This window comes from Buteo buteo, chromosome 2 (genome assembly GCF_964188355.1).
Source record: "Buteo buteo chromosome 2, bButBut1.hap1.1, whole genome shotgun sequence".
NCBI lineage: Eukaryota > Metazoa > Chordata > Aves > Accipitriformes > Accipitridae > Buteo > Buteo buteo.
In genome coordinates, this window is record NC_134172.1 from 50,741,249 (window position 1) to 50,768,272 (window position 27,024).

Here is a 27,024-nt window from a genome sequence, read left to right on the forward strand (position 1 = left end):
TAAGGGGAGTACACAGAAATGGTGACAACGGTTCAGCCACCAGGGTGATTTCTTAAATAGCTCAGATAGCTGCCTTCAAATAATTCTCTCCAACTGTTTCTGGAGAGCTCTTCATAAGGCAAGATGACCTGGCTGGGTTTAATGTCACCCTCATGCAAGATGCTGTCACAGGGCAGCCTGGACGATTTTTCTGATCTGAAAAGATCAGAAGGATCTGAAGAGAACAGAAGGTGGCAGGTCTTTCTCTGCCTTTCAGAAACCATTCAAGCTGCTCAACAATAAAGTGGATGTGGGCCAAAAAGAAGAAAAAGAAATCAAAGCTCGCAACATTGCTGACATGTAGCGCCCTGTTGGGGAGACCTGGATTCCTGCCCTTCTTCCCAAAGTTTTTAACACACTTTGTTCAATAACTCTTGAATACAGGACATGTGAAGAATCCCTGTAGCCCAGAGGCCCTTCAGATCCCATGGGAACCCTCTGCCTTGACTGGCAGCCATATGGCCTCTTGCTGGCCCCAACAAGCTCACGTTGCTTTCTAGCCAGGAGGCCAGCATCAGGAGGAAGGGTGGGCAGCAGCACCACCTGGCCTTGCCCAGCCGATCCAGCCACATCTGCTCAGAAACGTCCACCAAGATGGGCCCGGTGTAGCTCAGTAACTGTCTAAAACTCATGCCGAGAGGCAGTAAACAAGACCTGAAAGTAATCATCTTTAGAGTCCAGAACTACTAAAACCAACAACCAGGTTTTTCAAAAGCGATGAGTGGTTTCAGAGGCCTCATTTTGCAACATGTTTCTTTTAAGATAGCTTAAAGGGGCTGCATTTCAGATAAGGGGTGCTCAATACTTTCAAAATCCGGATGCCAGAAGAACGCAAGATGTCTGCCCCAATCGTTCACATTGTACAAAACACCAGTCACTTCCAAAAAATGTTGGATTCACAGAAGTGTAAGTGAATGATGAATCTTTTTCTTCCATCTTCCTACTGAGAAATGAAAATCTACTCCACTGGAGGGAATCTGACTTGTATTTCTGTTATAGACTTTTTGTTTTAAACAAAGTAGAAAAGGAAAAAAAGAAAAAGATGAATGCATGTAAGACCACTAATAAACTACATGCAGGTTATCTTTTTAGTTGTTAAGTTTATGGGGGATAAGGGATAGAAAAACCATGTAATACTTCTGCTTAAGCATTCAATAACTCATATACACTGACAGAAAAGCCTATCAGTGATATCATTTAATTTTCCATACTGTGGGCTTCTGTGTCTGTCAGTCTATCTCTCCCTCTCTTTCTCTTCTCCTCCTCTGCGAAGTCTCAAACTCCCTTCACCGGAGGTAAAGCAGGGCAGTAAACTACATTGCAATTACATGAGCACATCAAATTTTAAGGAACAGACTTCAAGAAGAAAAACAGACATTATAATCAAAACCAAACTTTGTGGCTACTTTGTGGCTGTCCTACTAACAAGGTCATCCAGTTTCTGGTCACAGCTGCAGAATTTACCACAAAACAGCTGTGAATTGGAGTCAGGAAAAATTCCTTCTTTCCTATACATTGCATAGGCATGCCTAAGGAGACAGGCTGATGCAAAAATGCCGAGGAGATCCCAGCTCTGTGAATACTGTGAAGATAGTTTTGTCATATCACGATAGTTTTCTTTTCTTCACAAAAACTGTGCAGATACCTTCCTTGTATCACAAAACACATGCAGTTCTGCAAGATCTGATGCATATAAGTCTTGCAAAAGTAACAGAGTGCTTTCCCCTTTCTGGTTCTGCTTTGCAAGGTGTTAGGAAAACAGCTTTTCAAGCATGTAAACTAGGGGGCATTCAATGAAAGCCATAGGTGAACAACTTAAAAGAGATTAAAAAAAATCATTGGTGGACTTCTGGAACAGCTGCCCCGGGAAGCAGACATAGCCAGCAGGTTCACATGGGACTAGACAAGTCCAAAGATAACAGGTTCATAAAGAAATACTAAAAGGAACAAGCAAGAGCATATGCTTTGGGATCACTAATCTAATGATTATTGGTGTTGAGAGAGCACAGAGAGAACAAAAGTCAAAAAGCAGGAAGGTTCATGTGTTTATTAAATAGCATCCACTGTTTGCACCATCAGAGACAGACTGTGTGACTAGATAGTATCTAACACCTCTAGTTTGACCCAGTGGGACCTTTCTTATGTTTTAAAATATCTTTTTTTCTTTTTTTTAAATTTCAAAAGGATAGATTTGTTTCTTTGGGATATCTTTATTTATTCACATAGAACAATGTTATGTTTACCATATTAAAGTTTTCTTTCCTATCCTCTATCCTAATTCTTTCTTGCAGCAATTCAAGACCAGCACTTTGTTATTCTACCATCATGCATCCTCCTCTTCGCAGTCTCTTCCTTTCTTTTCTCTTTTGCATATTTGAAATTATTACTATACCCTCTTCCTGTACAGTCTTCTCATCTTTAATCTGGACGAAATAGGTCAAGAACTGGTCGCAGTACAGTAATGTGTCATAGTGAGACACGCTGGCTCCATCTACACCACCGTGCAGGAGAAGGCTTCAGGCCCTTTGGCCTGAAGCGTCTTTGATGTATGGGTGGTACAGACACAGCCCAAGTGCTTGCTCCATGAGGGAGGGTGCACCCTGGACTGCAAAGGAGCACACAGGCCCTTTCCGACTGGTAGAAAAGCCCTGGCACTCCCAGATCACTCTGTAGCCTCCATCAGTTCTTCCTGCCATCAGCGACTGACGCTAGGCAGACCAAATGATCCAAGACCCTCCAAAAAGGACCTCAGTTCATGAAGGGAGAGGTAATTTGTAGGTGGACTGTCTTCATGTTCAATAAAGCTGATCATCAAGTATTAGGATAACACCATGGCTTCTTAGCTCATGCTCAAGTAGGTACAGATGTCACTACTTTGTCTTACTCTCCCTGAAGAGTTGCGTGAAGACTGTCAGCAAGTGAAAATGAGAAACCAGGGTGCAGAAACCCACTAATACCCATTGGATGAATACCTGCACTCACTGAATTCAATGGAGTTTTTATCCTTTCCTTACACCAGGCCAGGATTTCACCTTTAGTTTTTTATTTGGATTTTCAAAGTCCTTCTTTATTGTTTAGGAATGTTGTTAAGGGGCAAACAAGTACCTTTCCCATTTTACAAATGTACCCAGCTACTCTTCAGGAAAGCACCCCTAATAACTCTTAAATACTTCTGAAGAGGGACTGACTGCAGCAAGTCCTTAAGTCCTGTCCTAAAACCTGGGCCCTACAGACATTGCAATCTTAACTGAATTAAATAATAATACAAGTCATAATTAAGTTAACAGTGATCAAATACTGCTTTTCACATGCTCAGATGCTCTTTTTTTAATAAGGAGTAATGTAAGAAAGAGCTTCATTCACCCCACAGTAAACTGACATGTAGGTGCCACTGTCCAAAACGTGGGACATATGTAAGGGTGGCTGGGAGTTGAGCCATGGTTTCTGAGGGGGTCTGCATAAGCTGACTTCATAGACAGAAGTTTATGTATATATTTTGATGGAACTAAGTATATGTGTAATATGCAGCCAGGAACATTGCTCAGTCAGATGTGGAAAGCTGCGGTCAGTCAGCAGGACAGACTCGTAGTCTGACCCCAACAGAGATGTAGAAGAGAGAAAGCCAATGAGTTCTCCTTGGACAGGACCCAGAAGCGAAGCAGCAGCCAGGACCATCACGTAAGAAAACTGTCTTCCGTTGTCTGAGTTGGCAGAAACAGGAATTTGTGTACGTTCTTTGTAAACAAACAGTAATGAATAAAAGTAAGTTTCCAACTCTGTCATCTACTTCTCCTGATGGAAACAACCTGCAAGAGTGACTGCTGACAAATTACTCAGGTCACATGAGTGACAACGCACTCAGCAACCTGAAGAGCTTTGTGAAACTCCTACTGCTTCAAGTATTTTAGATGCAAAATGAAAACCAAATGGTTTTACAGGAAGGGAGACTTTAAAAATGTAATTCTGTTTGGATCATTTTACCCACAATATATGTAACATTTTTAGTAACACGAAATAAGAGTTTTGCTTTAAATCCTGTTCTTTTCCATCTACTTTCTAACTGACAACACTGAGCTGTGAGTAGACAATGCAGACAAGTCATCAGTTGCTTTTATGGCTTGTCGCTTAAGTACAGGGGAAAGCAGTATCAAACTGTGGCTATGAAACCAGACATGTGGTGTGATCTTAAAGGCAGGTATGAGACTTGAAATCCTTTGAAATAATTTTTCAAAACTGTCTAGGTTTCATGAATATCCCTCTGCATTTGTAATGTTGACACATTTCATTAAAAATCACTAACTTAGAGACAAGTCATCTAACTGAATTTGTAAAAAGACGTATTCTGCATCTAATAAAGTATAGCATATATTATACTATTTTTTTCTTCCAGTTTTCATCAGATAATAGTCATGGTTTTACAATTGTATTTAACTCACATACATCATTGCCTCTTTTTTCACTTTTCTATTACCAGTTTAAAATTAACAGAGTCTGTGGTTTGTACTTCCTCTTCAGCTTACCATATTATCTATTCTGTTTTATCTGCTACGCTAGGTGAAATTTTTCTTCATGAATACATTGCCATATACTAGAGTAAAATGGAATAGTTTCACTGAGAGCAACAGAACCACACTGATTAACCTTATGTGCTCAGACAGCACTGACAGCTTTGTCCTTCTCACTAGGATATTCCTGTTCAGGAATCCTTAGCATCCAAACTGGACTTTGTATTAACAGTACTTTGCATAATTCATCTGTGCTCCCTCCATGCAAGCTCATGACACTTCTGGCAAACATCATTTTGAATTAGATTCATGGCTAAGCATTTTTTGGTTTCTAAAACTGGTATCATTAATTACATGGAAAGTGCTAATTAATTCTTGCTTTTAGGGTCTGAAAATGAAGTAATGAAGTGTTAAACTACAGCACACTTCTCTTAGCTCCAGAACTTTCCTGGAATTAATAACGTGCTGGGTCCAATGACTTTAAACTCGAGTAACACTGAACTAGTCTGGAGCAAGTTGCTTCAAATTGACTTTTAATTACAAGATCTGTGACATAACACAATTACAGGCATACACACAATCACACTTGTATATATGTATATCTGTACATATAAATGTGCATGCAACATGCACCTGCACAGTCTATATTCTTTACGTTGCTTGACTTCTTACATTATATACTTTCTGAAGGCAGAAATCTTGCCATTCAGGTGTATATGTGGTGAAAGACATCCACCACTTTCTAATGCAAGATGCAGGTGATCTCCAAAACAATCTCCCTTAATGTCACCATCCTATAAACTATATGAGCTTTCTGTAGGAGGCTAGCTGCAGAATTAAATTTCAACAGAGCCTGAATTAGATGCAACTTTCTGTAATACTGATGAATTTCATTTTTATTCACTTTGTAGCACTTCTCTGCCATTCACACTTCCTGAAAGAGGGTATAAATGAAGCTATTATGGCATGATAAAGCATTATATTCCCTTCTGTAGGTTAACCATACACAGTACAAGACCATGGAGAATAAAGCTCTGTGCTGCGCATGTGACGTGTCTAGTTATAATAGAACCTGTTTCAGTGGGGCTACACCTGGTCTGAATTTGACTCAGTCTGAACTGCAACTAAGCCTTCATTTACAACATACTACATGCAATTAACTAGAGACTTTTAATGCAAGAAGAGCTCTCACTCACTCAGCTTTACATCTTACTTAGGCAGATCCCAATAAGAGTGATAATAAAACAGCAAAACACCTGTAATGCTTACATAATTAACACACTTTTTATCCTGTACATCCTATCATAAGGAGCTTCTTGCAAAACATTGCTGAATATATTGTGTTCTACTCTAAATACATCCTTTTTAAGATTCATTTCGTTAAGCAGCATTTGATTGTGTCCTTTTACACAGATTTAATTACATTAAATATACAAACTTAAAACTTAAAGTCTAAAACAGAAATCAGACATAAGAATTGAGCAGTTGGTTTTTAGCAAAAGTTAGATACAAATCTTCAGATGAGGTCTTCTGTTTTTTAGTGCAATTGTCAGCAATCTAGGCATGGATTCAAGCAAAGAAAAAATGAAATCTGCATATATGGCAAAATTATCTTAAGCAGCATGGTGAAGAGCTAAGAGGTTATCTTTAGAGCCAAGTATGCTGATGAATGAGCAATACTGATAGCAAGATGCATATCGATACTGAAGGGGAGTCTGAACTAATCATACACTGGTTCTAAATTAGCTGAGCCAACTCACGAGAAGCACTTGCTTGTCTCAATGCAGAATTCAATGGAGGAATGAAAATTTGATCAACATGAACCTATGGCAAAAACATGTTAAGACAAACGGAATGGGAAACAGAACACAGAAAATCATGGTGCATTTGAATTGCTGGTCCTCTTCTGGAATATTATTGCATGTACTAGAGGGAGACTGTTTCAGACAGTATCGGCAGAAATGACAATGCAAGAACTCTCTAAAGAGCAGACTGAAAACAACCATTTGCCTCAGAAAGGAGATGAATAAGAGGAGACATAATCAGAATACATAAAATATTGAATAAAGAAGGAAGTCTGAGAACATGAGGGCTCCCTGTCTTATAACTATGAGACATTCTGTTAAATTCAAAACCTGGATAACTTAAACCTGATAAAAGGATACTCTGCTTTTTTTATACAGTGCATAATTAGACTGTTGGGCGCTCTGCTGGAGATACTTCCACTTTTCTCTGTGATAACCTTATACTTCATTTGTATATCTTAACTCTGGTTTTATTTTTCTCTTTGCTTTTCTCTCCGTGTTTGCCAAGGGAAACTGGAGAAATTAATACATGGCCACTTGTCTCTAGATAGAAAGCAGTTCAGAGAGGACGGCACTGACTAATTATACAACAAACGCTCTATACAAGGAGCTTATATGAGGTGAGGAAAACATTGAGAACCCAACACCTGCTTGCAGAAACACACACTCTTGGTCTTCCTCACTGATATTAATCCACTGCTGCCTAAGCTCCCCCTACAAACCTAGCTATCCCTTTCTAGTGCTCTTTGTGAAAGTACCCTCACCACCCTGACGCTCAGCTCCGGGTCAGCCCAGAGCAAAGTGATAGGAGCCAGAACAGCCAGGATCTGGCTGCAATTAACTACGCCATGTTAATTGCTCCTTCCTGTTCTGATGACATCAGGGAAGCAGGGGCAGAGCCTGGCGGGGGTGTGTGAGGTGGGGTGGGGAATGCTGCTGCTGTGCTTTCTCAGTTTCCTTCAAACCTTGGAGGAGATCCCAAAGGGCTCCCATGCTCACATGAAACTGAATTTTAACACATTATGAGATAGCTACGGTCTATTCACAGTTACATCTGCCTAGACCCAAAGAAAGTCTCTTGCAGTAGGCAGAACTACTCCTGAGTTAAACACCTTGTAGCTGACAGGGAATTTCACTCATTTTCTGAAAACTAACTTTGTAAATTTGGTATCACTGCCCTGCTAAGGGACTAGAAAAATACAGAGGTTCTGAATTTCAGATCATATAGAACATGAAGTCCCAACCTTCTGTGTTTATTAAAGACCAGCTAATCTTTTGTAAAGGTTTTGAATTGGTACTCTTAATATCATGGGAAGTGATTACCCCCTCTATACTCACTCTAGGCCATGCTGCCTCTCAAAAAGAAGTGCTGCTGAAGTGCAAAGTCTAATAATTGTCACAGGTAGCAGATATAACATTAAGTACATCCTGACAAAAGATTAATAGCAGGGGTGCTGCACTGCAGGACTGAGGCAGGTAACCAAATGAGTAAATGTCAAATGAAGGATTATCCTCATTTGATGCTATTTCATACATCTCCTTTCTGCATAATCTCTCCCAGCTGAGACCTAAACCAGGTGTTTTCAAATGCACAAAGTAGAAGCTCTACCTGGTGTGCTAAAGGACATCCACTATTAGCTGTCAGCAGGAGCGACATCTTCTTTTCAAGTACTCAGCCAGTAGTCAGGATACAGCATTACACTGCCAGCTGACAATGACAAAGTGCCCGCTAAGTCAAGCCCTATCTGGATTGTGCTAAACTATTATAATTTATTTTTTGAACTGCAGTAGTACCCATGTTAAGGACCAAAGCCCTTCTGTGCTTGGCTCTGTAAAAACAGACCCCAAAATGCGGCTCCTTTCAGTTGATTTCACCCTCAACATCCCACAGTGCTCATATAGAGGGTCCTATGCTGAAAAGCTGTGTGAAGCACAGGATGTAATCCTTTAGCTAGAGGATGTACTTTTTTTAGCCAATGCAAAGACCAGCGAGGTCCTGGAGACACTTTCTTAACACAAGTAGCACCTTTGCAAAAACAGGCTAAAAGAGCATTGAGCCTGCAAAATCAAACATACCAGAACTAAACCTGCCTGTGACTTCATGTGCTGGCTCATCAGCTTTTAGTTATGTGACCACGCACCCCTTTTCCCCCCTGCAGGATTCGTAACTCGTTCAGTGCACAAGATGCACAATAATCTTCAGTGAGAGACCCTCTTGGTATTTTTCTTCTCCTTGCCCAGAGTACTGCCCATGGGCCTTCCTTCCATTGTATTTAAACCATCAGTCAATACATAATTACTGATACCCTCCTGAGCTTCTCTACTGTGCTCATCACTGTATAAGCTAAGTGCTTCACAAAACAGTAATGCTTTCAGCCTCCCTCTGAGGTGAAGGGGAAGGACTCATTTTGCACAAGAATGTGAATCAAAGAAAGGTGAAGGTAAAAAGTGCCACTCATTGTGGTTGCCCAATTTCAGACATAGAGACCAGATCTCCCAGGTTAGTTAACAAGACACAGTGCATGAAATGCTCAAAACAGCTGTCAGTAGCTTCAAGCCATGGCTGTGAGCAATTTGGCTCCTCTGCAGAATTAAGGGCGGCAGGCTGGGCCTCCAGAAGAGAAACTGTATGAGGCTGGTGGTCACTTCCAACTAGTTCAGTTTGGCCAGCATCAGACTGGGATCCTGTTGCAAGAGCAGGGTCCACCCCAGGCAGCAAACCACCAGGTAAGAGGCTCTCTCCTCTTCTACAGCTTCCTAGGACAGGTGAGGCAGGGTCCTGAGGCTCTGACTGATCCAGAGAGGATGCTCAGCCTGTGCATTGAAGAAGGCAGGGGCCCTGTGAAAAAATACTGTGCAACCCTGAAATTAAAGATGGTATCAAAGCAAAATCACAAGGGGGCAGTACCTTCATTCTCCTTAATGACTGGCTTCTGCATGCTTTATTTTGCAGCTTTTTGTTTCTAGTGCAGTCCTATGTTGTGTTATATAAAAGCATTTTGTCCCAGCTTGCTTAACCTGGACAGTTCCTGGTCTGATTCCTGTCTCCTCTGAAGACTGCTTTCTTTTTCACAAGACTGTTATGGCTGGGCAGACAGTTTAGCCTCCGCAGGCTTCCCAAGGAGGTACCAGATTAACCAGAGCTGCAGCTGCAGGGAAAGGTTCTCTTTCCCCTCTGTGGGCCCTGGACTGGAACATGCTGAATGCTTAGACTACTTAACACATGCTAATAGAAACCTCTTAAGGGCTTATCATTTGGCTGAATGGGACAATTTCTCAAGCACAGCAAAGATCGTATCTATAGCATCTAGGCAACATTCCTGGCAAATTTTAGCTTCTCAGTGAAGAGGTAAAAAGAGGTCTTTTATTTTGTACAGGAAAGTCTCTTCTTCCCTAACTTCCTTCTGATAAATTAGTAACTTTGCTGATTGCTTTTTGGAAATACTCAGCATTAGATAGGTATCTGCCATGAAAAATGCTGCTAAGTGTAAACTGGACTAAGTTAAAAGTGATTGGAAACAAGACCTAAAAGTAGAAGGATTGTGTAGTGTTAAGTATAGTTAATGCTACTGACATTGCCTAAAATACAAATCCTTCCTGTCTCGCAATTCCATCTAGTGGCCTGCTGAACCGTACCATTTTCTTGCAGCAACTCCTATGAGATTTACCTGCAAGTTTCCATAAGCTGGGATTTACACTAGGAAAAGTTTTTTCTACCCTTTGATCACTGTTGCAGACAGGATATTAAATGGGATGAACCTACAGTTTGATTCAGTACAGCAGTTCTTGTGCTGAATGCATTATTTACAAGACAGTGAGCTGCAATAAATTAAGTTTTACTGGTAGTCTTGTTGCTATTTAGTCTTGGTACTTATTAAAGCAATGAAATGTGGCTTAGGTTTAATACCTTACATCACTGTTTATTTTGGTGTAACTCTTTTATAGACAGGTTCACATGGGAGAAGTTAAAGGGCACCAACAGAGGTGAGTTGCAAAGCTGGAAAAAGAGCTAGCTCTCTCCCTTTTCCTCCTTTCGACCAGGAAGAATGGAGATGTACGTTTCCAACTTTTCACATTGAACAGGCATATTCTTATGAAAAAGAAAAAAATTACTAATTCAGAATCATGTGAAATTTTGGATTATGCATTCCTGGAAAGTATGACCAGGAAGTGCTGAAAGATTCAATCAGCCATAGACTCAGTCACATAAGCCTTGCTTTCTTCAGTGATGCTGGTTCACAAGACTCACTGTTCTACTCCTTAGCATTCTTACTCGGTCTCTGTCCATAACTCACTCCAGCTCCACAACTGTCTTCAACAAAACTATTCATCTGACTCTGGCTTTGCAGGAATGATCCTTAGGTTTGTGATTCTATGTGTCAAAACCATATACCAACCATTTCCAGCTGTGGAGGAAGAGTAAAAGGAGGGAAGACTTACTCCACTGTAGAGACTATGCCAACTTTCATGCACTATTTGCTTTACCAAAGTTACAAGCTATGGAAAAGGAGGTTAATAATTGAAGTGCCATCCCATCTTAATGACAGTGGGGATAGTACACCTCTACATAGTACATGTATTTAACAGATGTGGTCCAAAACTGCTGCCAGCTATTGACATAAATCCTATGCCACATTATGGAGCTTTGTAATTGGGATCATGGTTACATAGATTGCAGAGTTGTATTGCAGAGCTATGATATCATACCTGTGAAATACTATACAGCTACTCAAGTACATCAGAGCTGTGAAGCACAACCGTTTAAAAGAAGTGCTTAAAAAAAAAACAAACCAACAGCCCTTATACTAATACCAAATATTTACAGTGCTGTCACTTTCAAAGTTTGGCAGGCTCAGGGTTTCTAACACACCAGTTGTATGCCCCGTTTTCTCCAGAAGTGCAAATCCCCACAGCCAGTTTTTGAAGTTGTAAGTGTGTCATTTTTGCTGGAGAGGCATGTCTGAGCCTTGCCAAAAATGGGTCTTTTAGATATCAAGAAATTGCTGTGGGGACTCGCCCCTTTGCCTCATTGCAAATTGAAGGTAGAGGCTGCTTTTAAGCCAGGGACAAGCAGCACTCTTTGTTTGAGTGCCATAAGTGCAAAACCAGTATTTTCTGAGACTTGGGAGGCAGGGGATTTTTTTGGAATACCAAAAGGAACTTTTCTCAGTTAACATATAGCAATGTCACAAATACAAGAATGTTCTGCGGTCGCGTCTCTATTTTTTCTGCTGCTTCTCTTAATTTTCTTCTACTCCCTTTTTTTGAAATTCTTGCTTTTATTCCCTCTCTCTGTGCCCTGTTTGCTTCCCTTTCTTCTACAGCCTCTGCCCACCTCTTCCCTTGCTACTCTGTTCTTCTGCCTCCAGAACAACCATTTTTCGCTGTTTTCTTTCACCTGCAAGTAAAGCAGCCAAGTGAAAATCACAGCATTTCTAATGATACTGAATAATAACAGTACTTCCTTGGTACAAAAAAAAGATAATTTAGCCACAGAAAGTCTAATCTTTCAATATACAAACTAGCATATGAAAAAAAACTTGGATACCAAGAAGGATCCAGGGAGCTATAGGCCTGTAAGTCTGACCTCAGTACCGGGGAAGATTATGGAACAGTTTGTCTTGAGAGCACTCACATGGCAAGTCCAAGATAAGAAGGGGATCAGGCCCAGTCAGCATGGGTTTATGAAAGGCAGGTCCTGCTTGACCAACCTGATCTTCTATGACAAGGTGACCCAACTAGTGGATGAGGGAAAGGCTGTGGGTGTTATCTTCCTTGACTTCAGCAAGGCCTTTGGCACTGTCTCTCATGGCATACTCCTTGAGAAGCTGGTGTCTCATGGCTTGGACAAGTGTACTCTTCACTGGGTGAAAAACTGGATGGATGGATGAGCCCAGAGGGTTGTGGTGAATGGGGTGAAATCCAGTTGGCAGCGGGTCACAAGTGGTGTTCCCCAGGGCTCAGTGTTGGGCCCTGTTCTGTTTAATATCTTTATCAATGATTTGGATGAGGAGATTGAGTGCACCCTCAGTAAGTTTGCAGACGACACCGAGTTGGGAGGCAGGGTCGATCTGCTTGAGGGTAGGGAGGCTCTACAGAGAGATCTGGACAGGCTGGATCGATGGGCTGAGGTCAATTGTATGAAGTTCAACAAGGCCAAGTGCCGGGTCCTGCACTTCGATCACAGCAACCCCATGCAGCACCACAGGCTTGGGGAAGAGTGGCTGGAAAGCTGCCCAGCAGAGAAAGACCTGGGTGTGCTGGTTGACAGCCGGCTGAATATGAGCCAGCAGCGTGCCCAGGTGGCCAAGAAGGCCAACGGCATCCTGGCCTGTATCAGAAATAGTGTGGCCAGCAGGAGCAGGGAGGTGATTGTTCCCCTGTACTGGGCACTGGTGAGGCCGCACCTCGAGTACTGCATTCAGTTTTGGGCCCCTCACTACAGGAAAGACATTGAGTTGCTGGAGCGTGTCCAGAGAAGGGCAACCAAGCTGGTGAGGGGCCTGGAGCACAAGTCTTATGAGGAGCAGCTGAGGGAACTGGGGCAGTTGAGTCTAGAGAAGAGAAGGCTGAGGGGAGACCTTATCTCTCTCTACAACTACCTGAAAGGAGGTTGCAGTGAGGTGGGTGCTGGTCTCTTCTGTCAGGTGGCTGGAGACAGGACGAGAGGAAATGGCCTCAAGTTGCAGCAAGGGAGATTTAGGTTAGATATTAGGAAAATTTTTTTACTGAGAGGGTTGTCAGACATTGGAATAGGCTGTCCAGGGAAGCAGTTGAGTCACCATCCCTGGAGGTATTCAAAAAGTGAGTAGATGGGGTACTTCAGGACATGGTTTACTGGGCATGGTTGATGGTTGGACTTGATCTTGAAGGTCTTTTCCAACCTAAATGATTCTATGATTCTAAGTTCTAGCCAAACATTTTAATTGAACAGTACCACGCATCTATGCTTTACTCTCTGATGATTGTAATGTGGGAACATTTCACTGTCCATTGTATCTATGGCCAGAAGAACCCAAGTGACTTAAGTCACAAACATATCTCAGAGCTTCTTTGAAAACAGATTCCTTAGCACACATATACACACTGTTACTGCTGGTCAGATGAAGTACTTGCACTGGACAATAATATGTGAAGAAGTCCCTTGTGGTTACCTTTCTGAGCAAGAAAAAAAAGTATTTTGTATTTTAAATTAAGCTCCAGTGAACAAACATTACAGAGACTGCAAAATACACATATTCACAAAACAAAACAGCTACTTAAAGATGTGACTATACAGTCACATTTGCATGTGTGTGTATGACACACAAATGAGAATATATAAGATAGGCAGAAAATGCTATTCTTACCTTATTGCACTTGCAGATAAGTGGCCATACGAACCACTGGCTGAGGAACTGCTACGAGAATTATTGAGAATCGTGACCAAGGAATTTGGAGATGTCCGTATCATGGTCTGAAGGTCAAAGCTGTGATCAGATAGGGGAGATATGGACAACGTGCGCTTTCGGCTTGGTCTAGCTGACAATCTCGGACTTGGAAACCTGGCGCCTGTTATGTAAACACAAATAATTATCCACCAGGGTACTTAATCGCATTTATTTGCTATCAGTGATGGGTAGAGGGAGTCGCAAGGCACCAACATGCTGTGACAAGCCCACTCTCTCCACTTGTGATCTACTGGCTACGATTGAGGAAAATTAGGAAGAAAAATCTATCTTCCTGTGGCTTACCTCAGGGGAGCTCTGTTTATTAATGTGCAAGCAAAATGATAAATTGCTAAACAAAAGGAAAAGACTTTTATGAGTTATCCCTCTCATTTCTGGTGATTTATGAATCTGATGGCTTCTTAGACGTTCACATCATTAATTCAACCATGAGCAATGAGACAGTGGTTCAGATCTGGGCTACCAGGAAACCCAAACTTGGATCACTTTAATACATACAGCCAAAGCTAAACTTGTAAAATACAGTGTAGAAATGAAAAGGCAGCTTTTCCTTTGTTGACCATAATTCTGCCTGGTTGGTACCTGATGCAAAACTAAAAATCAGGACTGAAAAAATACTATGAAGGCCAGCTCTATCAGCAGAAGTCAAATTCACAGCATTAGACTGAGAAACAGTACGCTTTATTCAAATTTGTTCAGGATCCCGTGATATTCTTGTGTTGGGGTGTACAGGGGCCTACAATTGCCAAATTTCTTTAAAACTAGAGATTAAGCTTTTCGAAACAGCAAAGAGAAGACAACCATACATATACCATTTAAATAAATACATATTACATTTCTAGATTTTCTGTGCTGCTCTGAAAATGTTTACCTCTTCTGGTCTGTCTCACCATGTCATCCCAACTCTCTGCAGTCCTGACAGAAGATATATCACCTTAAAGTTCTTCCCCTTATTTAATTATTTTCAATCTTGGTTGAGACTGAGAAGAAGAGAATTAGCTTCCCCACTGCGTACTGAACTATTTCCTTTAACAGTACTGTCACTTCTACCTTTTTAATCCCTTTAACCTGTGGTAAAGGACTGAGTCCTAATGATCCTGACAGCCAGGGTCATGCAGGTCTTGGGTTCTCCCAGAGTCCCTGACGTTCTCTGTAACTTGCTAATAATTCACAGTTGACCACAAGCCTCCAGTATAGGTCTGCCTTTCCAAATTCTTGCTCATGTCTTGGTGTCCAGGACCATTTTTCAGCAGGGTATTTAAGTTTACGTGCCTAACATTAACCAGGAGAAGAGCACAACTGACTCCAATTAGACTCACCTCAAGGACAGAGCTGGATTAGAATCTGCAATTACATTTTCCTTACACACCTGAGTAGGTTGCCCTTCTTTCTGTGCATGCTATCCAAGATTTTCATCTGGTATTAAAAGCTGCCATTTTATTGCTGCTGTGACTGTGTGATCAGATCTCCATCCATAGTCCTTATCCTAATCTATGCTTAGATTTGCCTCAACTAGCCAACGTGTGTGTCAATTCTCTTTGGCATCTGGCTAATACAGAGTTGTTTTTCCTTCGTGTTCTCTCTCTGCAATAGGCCTTAGCTCATACTGCTTCAGTCTTTCAATGAATATTCATGCTCTTGATTCATCATTTAAAACTTAGGCATAGCCATTTATTTCTTCCTAAAAGCTACTACATGTTATTTTATGTAAACTGTTTTATCTCTTTTTATGAGCTTGCTATTGTACTGTGTCTGCTTGATATTTTGTTAGTCCTGTGCTTCATGTCTTTCAAAGGCAGAGATCAGCAGCTATAAGCTGCAACATATTTAATAGGGAAATACAAGATATATGTCATGGTAAAATAAAAACAGTAATACTTTGCACTTACATCCTTCATCCACAACTCTCCTCTGCTGACTGTTCAGTGAGCATGAATGAGAACAATGCCTCTGAAGTCACTAGTGGTAACATAATTTGCCTCAGCTGAGGATACAATTCAAGTGCTTTATAGGTGAATAAACTCTGTTATTATGGTTTTACAAGGGGATAGCTAAGTACAGGTGTTCCTGGTTAAACAGCAAGTGAAGGGGACAAGGGAGACCTGCTAGACATTGGCTGACCAGCAAAATTAGATGTTACTCAAGCACTGCTACCGCAGTATTCTGTGTTACTACCAGTCATCCTAATGGTGTGCTATATATGACAGCAACAGTTTGCAGTCATGTGAACATAATTACAAACCCCCTGTTTTCCTCAAACTGATGGGCAGAGACCTCATCATGTGAGCAAGAAGGCAGCAGAGATGCTCAGAGTGGACAAGCACAGCTTCCTCTCTTTTGATAAGCAAGACCTAGTTAAATTTCTGTGTTTACAACTAAGAGTCACCATGTGCTACTGATGGCCATGTATGAACAGTTTCAAGTATGATTTCCAGGAGAAACATTTTAGAAAAACTACTTCTTACGGATCTGAAGTCCAGTTTTGAATCTGCAAAACTGCAAAGGGATTGCCACTTATTTGAGAAATTCATTACAAGCCTGCTAAACATGGACTGATGGCTACTGATGCTAACTAGAGAGGGGGTGCATAGGTTTGATCAAAAAAGTGGAGGAACTGTTAAGAATGCTAGCACCCGAGCATCTCTCTTTTGAAGCTAGACTGGGCAATAAAAACAGGAGACGACAGTTATGTTTTGCTGCCTCTGCAATTAGACACCATTTATTTTCTGTGCCCCAACCGCCTGAGTGGACTCGTTGGTACTCCTGCATTTCAGAGAGGATGGAACAAGCATTACCGACAACTGTTCAAAGCTCTTATGATCTTGAAGAGAAGCACGGTCACCTTGACAGATCACACAGGAGGGCTTCAGCCACACCACGCAGCAGTCTCAGGCCTCCTCTTCCCCTCCAGGCAGCGCCTGTTTCAAGCCTCACCTAGATCTGGGAATTCGGCAGTCCCCTCCATCTACCTGGGATGGGAACAACCTCCTAAGGGCCAACAGTCTCCTGCAAAAAGAGAATATTTCTGCTTCACAGCAGGAGCCAATGGCTGAGGCTGGGCAAGAGCTCTACAGAGTCTGACCACAGGAGAAGGGGATTCGGTTCAAGGGAGGTCACGACTTTCAAAATTGAAAATACAATTAAATGGAATTACTGTTTTTTCAGATCATCGTGGTTTAATTAGGTTTCACATGCCTAAAAAGTCTTAAGCATGAGCTGACCACTGGTTACGCTGCAGGACATTTTCTAAACCATTCATTTAGCATAACATCAGTCTTAGTTAGTATATTACTATAAAAAGGAATAGGTCACAATTCGCCAGTGCCTCTGAATATTCTGAACCAAACTTCTCAGCCTTACGCAGGCATTTATTTTAAAAACAAACACTTCAATATTTATTTGGGAATTTGAGATGTTCATCTGCTCACAGTGTTCTCCCACTGAAGCATTACATTCCCTGCTCAATAATGCTTTAAAACCAAAAAATGCAGGAGCACTGATTCACTAAAAATCCATTTACCTCTGTGCAAGTGGTGAAAAAAACCCATCAGCTTTGGCAAAACATGCAAATGGAAGCTGACAGTGAAGATTTGTTTAGGAATGTCCCCTTTTTGGAGTAGACGTTATAGTAATAAAAAGTCAGTAGTTGATAGTAAAGACTTGAGTGTGCCGACAAAAAAAATCCATCAGGTGTCAGAAGAAAAGATCTTATTCCTCGGGTGGAGATCAATTCTAAAATAACAGATATCTGTCTACATCATAAATTTCAAAAATGGAATATGCCATCCAGCAAATTTGCCCATGAATTTGATTTCTGAGTTGAAGTTTTTAGCATTGCTTAATCATTTATAAGGCAATCTTCAGACATGTATCATTTATTCCATCCCTTTAAATCAAACTTCTCTGAACTTGTCTCAGGCACTAGTTTTTGTTGAAGGCTGTGAACATGGGAAGTTTGATTTTGTTTTTACATTAAAGCTTTTTTTTCTTTCTTTCTTTTCCTTCCAGTTTCTACTCACAGATGTGTAAACTTTCTTTTCACTTCATGAAAGTTTGTCATAATTTTTGTCTTAGTTTTCAAAATGGTAAGTCTGTCATCAGTATAAGAGGAAAAGGAATGGCTTTGCTACTCCACCCTCATTCCCCAACTGTGCCTGAAAATCAGAAGTCAAACCCAATCCAAAGCTTCTCACATTGGCTTAACTCTTCAGCCTTAACTCTTCAGGCTGGCCAAATTCTTTACATCAGTTGGGTTCCTATCAGTGTCTCTAATGCCAAAGGGGTAGGTCAATGCTGAATACCTTTGAAAAAGAAAAACCTCCCATTCTGAGTGAACATAGGCAAAAGTTAATCAGAGTGAGAATATTAATACTCTCAGGGTCAATCTAGTGGCCTCAGGGAACATGCTTGTCTTTCTACTGAACACCATTCAGAAGCAGAGTAAAACATACTCCCCAAGTGAAAAATGGAGGTATCAAACCCAAAAGGCTGTGATTTTTGGAATTTTTCAAGTGCTTACGACAGTTCTGGCACACAGTATCTTTACAGCCACAACAAGGAATTTCAGTTGCTGCTACTGTGATACTGTCCCCTGGTTATTTTGATGTTATACTTAAAGGTAGCACATCTGACCCTTTTAGATCAAGCAAGAAGATCGGAAGACTTGGTCAGGGATTCTGGCCACCAAAACTGTAGAAAAGCTTCATAGCAGCAAAGAAAATTCTGGTCCACTTTTCATGCCACACAGGACAGGATGAGGAAAAATGACAATCAAGCATAGAAAATCTTGGCCGTATTCTTCCACAATATATTAGACAGTTCATGGACAGTGAAGTTCAGAGCTTCAAGAAGTCTACTGCTCTTTAGCCAAGATCTAACTTTCTGATTAATGCTTCTCCCACTCATATCATCCCCATTTTGAAATCAGTTTTCCAGCACCACAGAGCAAAACAAAAGGCCCAAAACTGCACAAACTGTATGTAACATGCTTTTCAGCCCAGTGCATGCTGGTGTTGGCATTATTATACGTACTACAGGAGAGGGTAGAGATGCCAAATTACTGTGCTAGATGCTGTACAAACACATAATTAGGAGACAGACTTGCTTCACAGAAGAACAATGTCCTGCTTGTATCTATTTGGTTGTTGTGTGGAATAAATGAGCAGTAGTCTTTGAGAGAGTTGAGTCAACTTGCTCAGAACTTGATAGCAGATAATGAGGGAAACTACCAATCTCTCTTCTGTTTCCTTTGACAAGACTGGGCAAAGGTGAAAGAGTACTTTTAAGATCACCATACAAACCCTTAAGAAGAACAATCCAAACAAATGGCATTGCTGTACTTTGTTATTAAACGCAAACAGGGACATTCTTATTGGTTTTTTTTAAAAAAGTCTTAATATCGGCTTCCTGCTAATTGTTTTGTTCTTGTTTCTAATCTAAAATTCTGACAAAGAAGAAAGGGGTTTTCTTTAGCATGATGAATGATAGGACATTCAGATTCCTACTTAATGACAATTAATTTACTGTATATCCATGCAAGTTAAGATAGTTTTAATTAGTTTTTACAAAGTAAAAGGGTAACTTCATACTCTATTTAGATAAAAGCAGCTATTGCCTGACTAAACACATTCTCATCAAATATAGAAGGTGAGCTGAGTGACCCTACTAGGATTCATTCTTATTTTAATTCTCTATTTACTGTTTAAAAATAACCCATTTGCATAATAGTGCTACACATTTTTTGTCTTTAACTCTGAAATAATCCCTAATTGAAAAGTTGCTGCTATAATGAATCTGAAATGTGTGATCTTAATTTTTAAAAACAAACACAAAACAATTAAAGAGTGCATTTCAAATATATTGTAGCTAAACCTGGTGACAGCAAATATCCTTATTAGAGATACTGTTGGGTACCTTTTATGAATGGGCTGAAGTTATGGGCAAAGGTCAAAACATTTTCCCTTAAGAAGTAATAAAATTCTTGGGATGCAAAAGCTGTAATTCTATGTAGATTAACACATACACAATCTCTACTAACACATGAAGGTCCTTTATGCAAATGTCATTATTTGTATGAGTACTGCAATGTCTTCTGTTTTTCTTAAGTTTTCTGGCATACATCTGGGTATCTATCTTCCTATAGACTGAACAGACCCATTCAATCAAGTCTACATCCAAATATGTGGTTTGCTACTGCTACCTACACACATTCCGAAACTCTCTCCCAATAGAAACCAAAAACATTGAAAGCATAAAATATCCCTGCTCATTGCAGGCGGGTTTGGACAAGATGACCTTTAAAGGTCCCTTCCAATGGAAACTATTCTATGATTCTATGATCCTTTTACTTCAATGAAATCATGTCCATTCATACAAGCTGGGGATTTGTCCTCGCAACTGGAACATAGCAGCAGATCTACATTACCTGAACCATGCATAAAAGAGTTTCCATTCTGCAAGATATTATTAATATGCATCAAATGCATTAGCAGTATACCTCATCTCTCCCTATTCCCCTCAAAATCCAAATCAGGAGGTATCATATTCTTAAGCTTTCAAGCACTGAAGCCTGCACAGTAATTTCTGATTTTAGTCCAGACTACTTACGTGGGTTTGTTTCTGAAGTGGGTTCAAGGTATGTTACATTACTGTAAAATCCCTATGCATGCTACCAGTGCAGTGAGACTGGTAACAGAAACTGAATTTAAAAATCCTTCACTATCAAGATAACAGAATGAAAATAGTTTCCCTGCCCAGTTCCACAACTATCTGTCTTGCCTGATTCTTGTAAAAATTGTTGGTCAGTCAACTACTTCACGCTCCCTGGCATGTGTTATGCAGGGGTAGCTATCCATATTCTCATGCATTCCAGAGTTGAATCTCCCAAATCCCACACTCCTTGAGATCCACAGCTATGGTATGCAGCCAACAGCAGGGAAGAGAAACTTCATGCTAACAAAGATTTTAAAAAGCTGTAGGACAACAAGGTGGTCTAACGCTATTGTGTTGCTCATACTTTCAAGCAAGAGTCAACAGTCACCACCTTTTATTTCCCTTGTTGGAAGGAACCAAGTACATCCCAAAAAGCATGTAAGCATCTTATGACCAGAGGCGAATGGTCTGCATAATCCCTTCTGGCTGATCAAAAGCAGCAGTAGTGAGCAGTTTGGAATGGGGTGCTCTCTTTTCCTCCTTCACTAGAGAAATGGAGACAGATTAGATGTCTGAAAGATGCTGAAGTGGGAAAAGAAGGCTATTAATATTAGGGAAAACTAAGTCAGGATCCTTCAGAATTCAGCAAACTGCTTCTCCTTAGAAGTGGTTTCAAAGTCTATCGGTATATGATACACAACTTGTAAGGATGGCTAACACTCTCTGAAAACGAGGGGAGCACGCTCTCCTCACAGAAAAACAGATGTAAACTTTTTATTAACAGGGAGCTCATCAGGGAAATACTCACCCTAATGATGAAAGTGAGTTACTGATTGTGAATAGAAAAGGACATTTTCAAAAGCACTCAAGCCCTGCTGGAAATAAAATTTATAACCTGTTTTCAGGAGCAGTCCTGTTCCTCTCCCTACTTACTTTCAAAGTTTACTCTCAGACTTGATGTAACCCTTGTACATTTGGCAATCAATGCTTTGGCCCTCCAGCCTCATGAGGAGGCTTATGTTGACTCCCACTTCTCTGTCTGCGTGGACGCCTTTTGGGTCAGACCAGGAACAACTCACGTAGTTCCCTTTGTAGAACTGTCTATATTTCTAGAAAATGTCACTTACTATCCATGGCGTGAAGATACTCCATATGAAAAGCACCAGCTCCTGCAGTGGCACCTGAAGGAATGATGTCTGCATATGGGCTGCGCTGGCCTGCCAACAGAGCCATCTGATGATAATATTCAGCTGGACTGACGCCAGCATGTGGAGCTAAAAACACAACATAAAAAGGACCGTTAATGACGTAAGATAAACAGGAAGGAAAGTTTTATCACATTGCTGGTTTCTCTGGCTATTAAAACAGCTTGTTTATTTTTTAATATAATGCAATGTCTGCAGTATGCCACCACCAGTCAATGTATTTCAACCAATGATACTGCAAAGACACCATTCAAGAAACAGCAAGGCATAAAATATTAATGAGCTCAGTGATCTCATATTTTTGTATTTATTATTAAGTGACTCAAGAAGTGACAGGCTGACAGCAATGGAAACTAGTATAATTTATTTACTGACATAAAAAAGCAGGAAAACCTTTCTAGAGCTTTATTCCTATTTACCTTATCCATGGCCCAAAGGACTCCATCTCTAAGGTAACAATGTGGCTGAACTTTCATAAGCCTACAAGTTTCTGGAGTCTGCTTAGAGGACAAGAAGATTTTTGCTCACAGTGGCAGTTTATGTATAAGTTTAGGAGTAAATGAGGACAAAGCATGTTCTCAGGACAAATACTAGTTGTCCATGAATAACATAGGGGCAGTTTTCTGGGAGAACAGACTGAAGTCAATGAATGTGGCCATCCCACCCTTCAAAATTCATATATGTGTACTTGACACATGAGCATGTTTGCAGAGTCAAAACCACAGACCAGATAGGCTCTACATTCCGTCAGTGAGATCATAAGCGATGCAGTCCTCTGATACTGACTTATATTAGTCTTTCTCTCCTGTAAAAATAATACATGAGCTTTCTGTTCCCCTGCAGTTTTCAAGCATGCCATCAACTAATGGGTAACTCCAGACAAACACAAAAATCCACATAATTTTAGTATCATCTCATCTCAGCAGGCTTCAGATGCTACAGTAGGTAGAGGGTTGTTTCATGGGCTTGTGTGAGAAGTACTCATAAAATAAGCTGAGCTCCACCCCCTTGATCCTGACTCTGACTTGCAATGTGACCTGAGGTGAGCAGCCTTCCTCTCTGCTCTCTACTTGTCCCACTTGCAAAACAGTTGAAATTTCCTTATACTCTGTTCACCAGAAGATAGTATGTAAGTTTGCCTAAAACACTTCCAAGTTCCTTAGATTAATGGGCTATACCTCAACAGATTATTTTTATATTCTTTCATATTATTTAATGATATTTTTCTTTGATCCCAGCAACTTAATCTTGAATGGAAACAAAATTTTAAGCTGAAATTCTCTGAATTACCAACTTAACCTGAATGTTGTTACTTACACAGTATTACTAAAAAGGATAATTTATGTTTACATTAAGAGAATCAGATCCTAAATGCAAACCTTAGAAGCAAAGAATTGACACTGACACTAAAAGGAGATAAACATGTCATTGGAGTTTGGAGAAAAGTTTATTCAGCAACAGATTTCTAAAGTGTATAATCCGTCTTTATTTTTACCAAAGAAAATGGAAGAATGTGCTTTTGATGTTATAATGTTAAATATAACTAATTTCAGGAAAGGTTCAGAAAAATAAAAGTACATCAAACAGGAACAGGAATGGCATAAAAAACGAGCTAAGATAAATTAAAGGTTATTGGTATTTTTTCCAAATTACAAACTGATTTCTCAATTAAATATAATCTACTTCAGCCCCCACCACTTTCTGTGAAATGGCAAGAAAAATATTCAGACCAAATTTTAAAAGAGGAGTAACTCACACTGAATCACTGATTTTAAAAGTTTCACAGTAGTAGGTAATCATTGTATCTTTCCAGACACACTTAAAATACTTCCTGAGCTTTCTGACATAAGTGTCTGGGTTAACTAACAATAACATTGGATGCAAACGTTAAAATGAACTGCTGCAGAAAACATAGTGAGCACATAATTGCATTACTAAATGTTCCATATGCTGAGAAATGCTCTGGTGCTCTTTAAAGATCATTCTTTACTACCTTCTTCAAACATAAAAAATTAGCCTACTAAATGATGTATTGCTTGAAGGGTAAATGAAGGGTGAACAGGAAGGCCTGCAGCCCTGAATTTTCTCCTGTTTATTCCTGGGTAGCTTCAGCTTTGTCCGAAGCTTTTTTTACAAGGGGAGGCATTTGCTTCTGCATTGTGGGCACTGCCGAGCTTCATTTGAGCAGTCTGCTTTACACACACCAACAACTCAATTCTTACCCCTGTCCCAAACCCTCTGTGTTTCTCAGGAGTTCTTGGCCACTCCCGGCCCACCAATTCTACTGGGTAAGGTGAAGAGACAAGACAGAAGACACTCTACCATTGCTGCTGCTGTGGCAGTCATTAATTACAGCTGGCAAAACTTGCAGTGAACATGAAACTGCTCTTCATTATGTTCCAGATTGTTTTGGCTCCTGGCCATCCCCAGATCTGTGAGTCGACAGACCAAGCCCAATAGTACACTGACCTAATTATCTAACTGGCCTAAAGCAATTAGGGTAGCAAGAGAAATCTTGCTATGACTTTCAGAAGAACAACAACTTCGAAGTTTTCATAGTTCAAATGCTACACAACTTAAGCCATGATGTCCATTATATCATTAGTGCATTATATGTATATACCCCTTTAAATCACAGGGGTTTTTTATTTGCATTTTAGTAGTGCCCAAGCCATGACTTGGACTATCTGATCCCAAGAACCTACAACTGAAAAAACCATTTCATTGTATACTTGACTGATCGCACAACAAACTATATCTCCAATGCTTCAATCAACTTAGTGTATTTTCACGAGGTGCTGCTCAACACCTGGGCTGTGGTAACTGATCAAAGATGAGCTGTGAGCCTAGAGGAAACAAGAAGTAACATGTATTTGTTTAAAACCCAAAGAAAGAAGCTTAAGCTAGTAAGTTTAGCTTGTACTTATGAAAGGTTAAGGTTGTGTATACAGTCAACAACCAAAGCTCAGGGGATGAGCATTAAGACAGAGTGTACTCAACTGTGTTGTCCACACCTGAGTGTCTCGTGCCATCTGAAAGCCCGTGGGTATCCAAGCCACCTACATGAGGCTGGCAGGTATAAGACAGGCCTCAGAAGAGAAAAATGCCTTTCTGAGGTGGCAGCTGGAGTTGAGGCAAGGTATTTCACAGACCTGAACTGACACCAAACACCTACACTGTAGACAGATGAATCTTCGCACCATCATAGTTACGACAGCGCTCCAGACTCAGCTGGTAACGTGCAAGTGTCTGTATTTGGGTGAAGTGAATAGTTCTCCAAGGCTCCCCTGGCTGCCCTACCTAGAACTCACTGGACTATAATGGCAAAACAGCACACCAAGATCACAGACAGATTTCTATACTGTAGAGACCTAAATTTAGATGTCAGAATCTGAACCCAAATTCTACCCTAGGACATCCTAGAGTTTCAGAGAGATTACCACTGGCCTGGTGAATACAGCAAAGCACTTCTAGGAGATCTCTGCCTTTCTGGAGTGTCAGCTGGGTGCCAGGTCAGACACCCTAGTGCATCTCAGATAGCACTATGTGCCTACGCATATGCAAGTGAATTCAGCGTTGTGTACCTGAGACCAAGAACATACACAGGTTAATGTCACATGGTTGTGTAATACGTGGTTTCCTTCCCTCTCTTCTTTGTATGTGCAACTGGAGCACACCTTAAGCATAAATGAAATTCTGCAGGAATGTGATCTGAAAATTATTGAAGGAAAGATAGTAAAGTGTTCTGCATATTAGTTTATGTGAAAAACCCAAATATACATAGGAAGAGTTTTCCCAATTTATGCCATTACATTACAGCTCTATCATGTTTTTCCTGTATCAAAAGCTCCAAAGCTCCTTGAGTCAAAATATGTATTTCTGAGCATTCAAATTGTTTCTTCAAAATATTTTTTTTAATACTTTGGCTAAAATAAAAAGGGTAGAATTAGCAAGCATTCATACAACATGCAAAGTGCTGCTAGGAAAGCCCTACGTGCATGCCACATACCTTGACTGACAACAGGTCATTAAAATTTATTCTCATAAGAATATGTGCCCATAACTAATGGATTAACCGTAAAGTTATATGTTCTTATAAGCGAGGATTAATTAGTTATCCGTTTGGATAGGGTGCACTGCTCATTTTTCAAATTCAGCTAAAGGCAGTTTAACTCCGTTTGGTAAGTTTCTGCATACAGGGGAAGATCTTTCCCATAGTTAAAATAATAGTTTAATTATTTTCACTACATACATGTTTCCGAGTATGTTATATTTTAGCTCTCTTCAGCAAATGCTACAATTCTGAAATGTCAGACTGCTTACTCTATTAGAGAAAAACACATTGCTAACAAGACTGAGCCTTTCTGCAACTCTATTCATTGCTCACTTCAGCAAAATTCCCATTGAAATGAATAGGAAATGTGCCAGAATAATGACAAGAGCGATTGCAGGTGTTCACTTCAACCCAAATAACCTGGAAAGTAATAGCCATGGTCACACCAAGACCTAAAGCATTGGTATTTCAAGTATACTGCCCACCATTTAAACTAAAGGGGCCAGTCCTGATCACCAGCCCCTTCTTCTGTATCAGCATCATTTCATTTGGCCATATCATTGGCTAGGGTAAACCGAAATAATTCTACATAACTTTAACAGAACTATTGACTAAATGTAACAAGTCAGTGCATGCTTTACATGATTGAAAATACTATTTTAATTAACAAGCCTTTCGCACCTGAAGAACTCCATGGTTATACACTGAGGTACACTCATGAAGAATCTGGCTAGATTCAGTGCAGATACAGCGGATTCCTTAGGAGATCAGAATCACACCCTGGGTCAGCTCCACAAACAAAAGATATCACAAGACATACACCACCCTTCCAGCTTAAATTTTGAATGAGGCAGGGCTTTTTTTTTCCTCTTCTCCCTGAAGTTTCAACATTTGTGAGATGTACAAATGAGCCGTGATCGGCTGATGAAGTATTGAAACATTTATGACATAATGAATATGTCTGACAAACCTGCTGAAGCTGCTTTGAACAAGGGGGAAAAAATGCTGACAAGATTAATATAATATTAAGTTGCTACAATGACAGAAAACAGGAAGCCTGTCTTAACCCACCGTCTGTTGGGCTGAGTCCACGGGCTGCTGAGATCATGGAGAGGGATGGGCTGCTGTGCAGGGACCTGATGTAGTCCATGTAGGGGTTAATGTATGGGTGTGGGGTGCTGAAGGGAGACTCTGATGTTGCAGCAGGATTTCGGTGCGGGGAAATTCTAAGGAACGGAAGCTCCGAGTATGTTGGGCTACTAGATAAGGCAGAAGGCCTGGAAGAAAAAAGAAAGAAAAACAAATAAAAAACCATCC

The 27,024-nt window shown here is 40.5% G+C and overlaps 1 protein-coding gene across 3 annotated transcripts in view; it reads right to left on the reverse strand.

Moving 5' to 3' along the window:
• The window catches only part of GLI3 (GLI family zinc finger 3), a 216,133-nt gene that overhangs the window by 47,669 nt on the left and 141,440 nt on the right, over positions 1-27,024 (reverse strand). For all 3 annotated transcript variants that reach the window (XM_075054424.1, XM_075054405.1, XM_075054415.1), the window contains exons 5-7: positions 26,779-26,984; positions 21,576-21,722; positions 13,699-13,900 (exon numbers count right to left, since the gene is read on the reverse strand). In XM_075054424.1, coding sequence (XP_074910525.1) covers positions 13,699-13,900; positions 21,576-21,722; positions 26,779-26,984 — 555 coding nt within the window. The remainder of the gene's footprint in view (positions 1-13,698; positions 13,901-21,575; positions 21,723-26,778; positions 26,985-27,024) is intronic.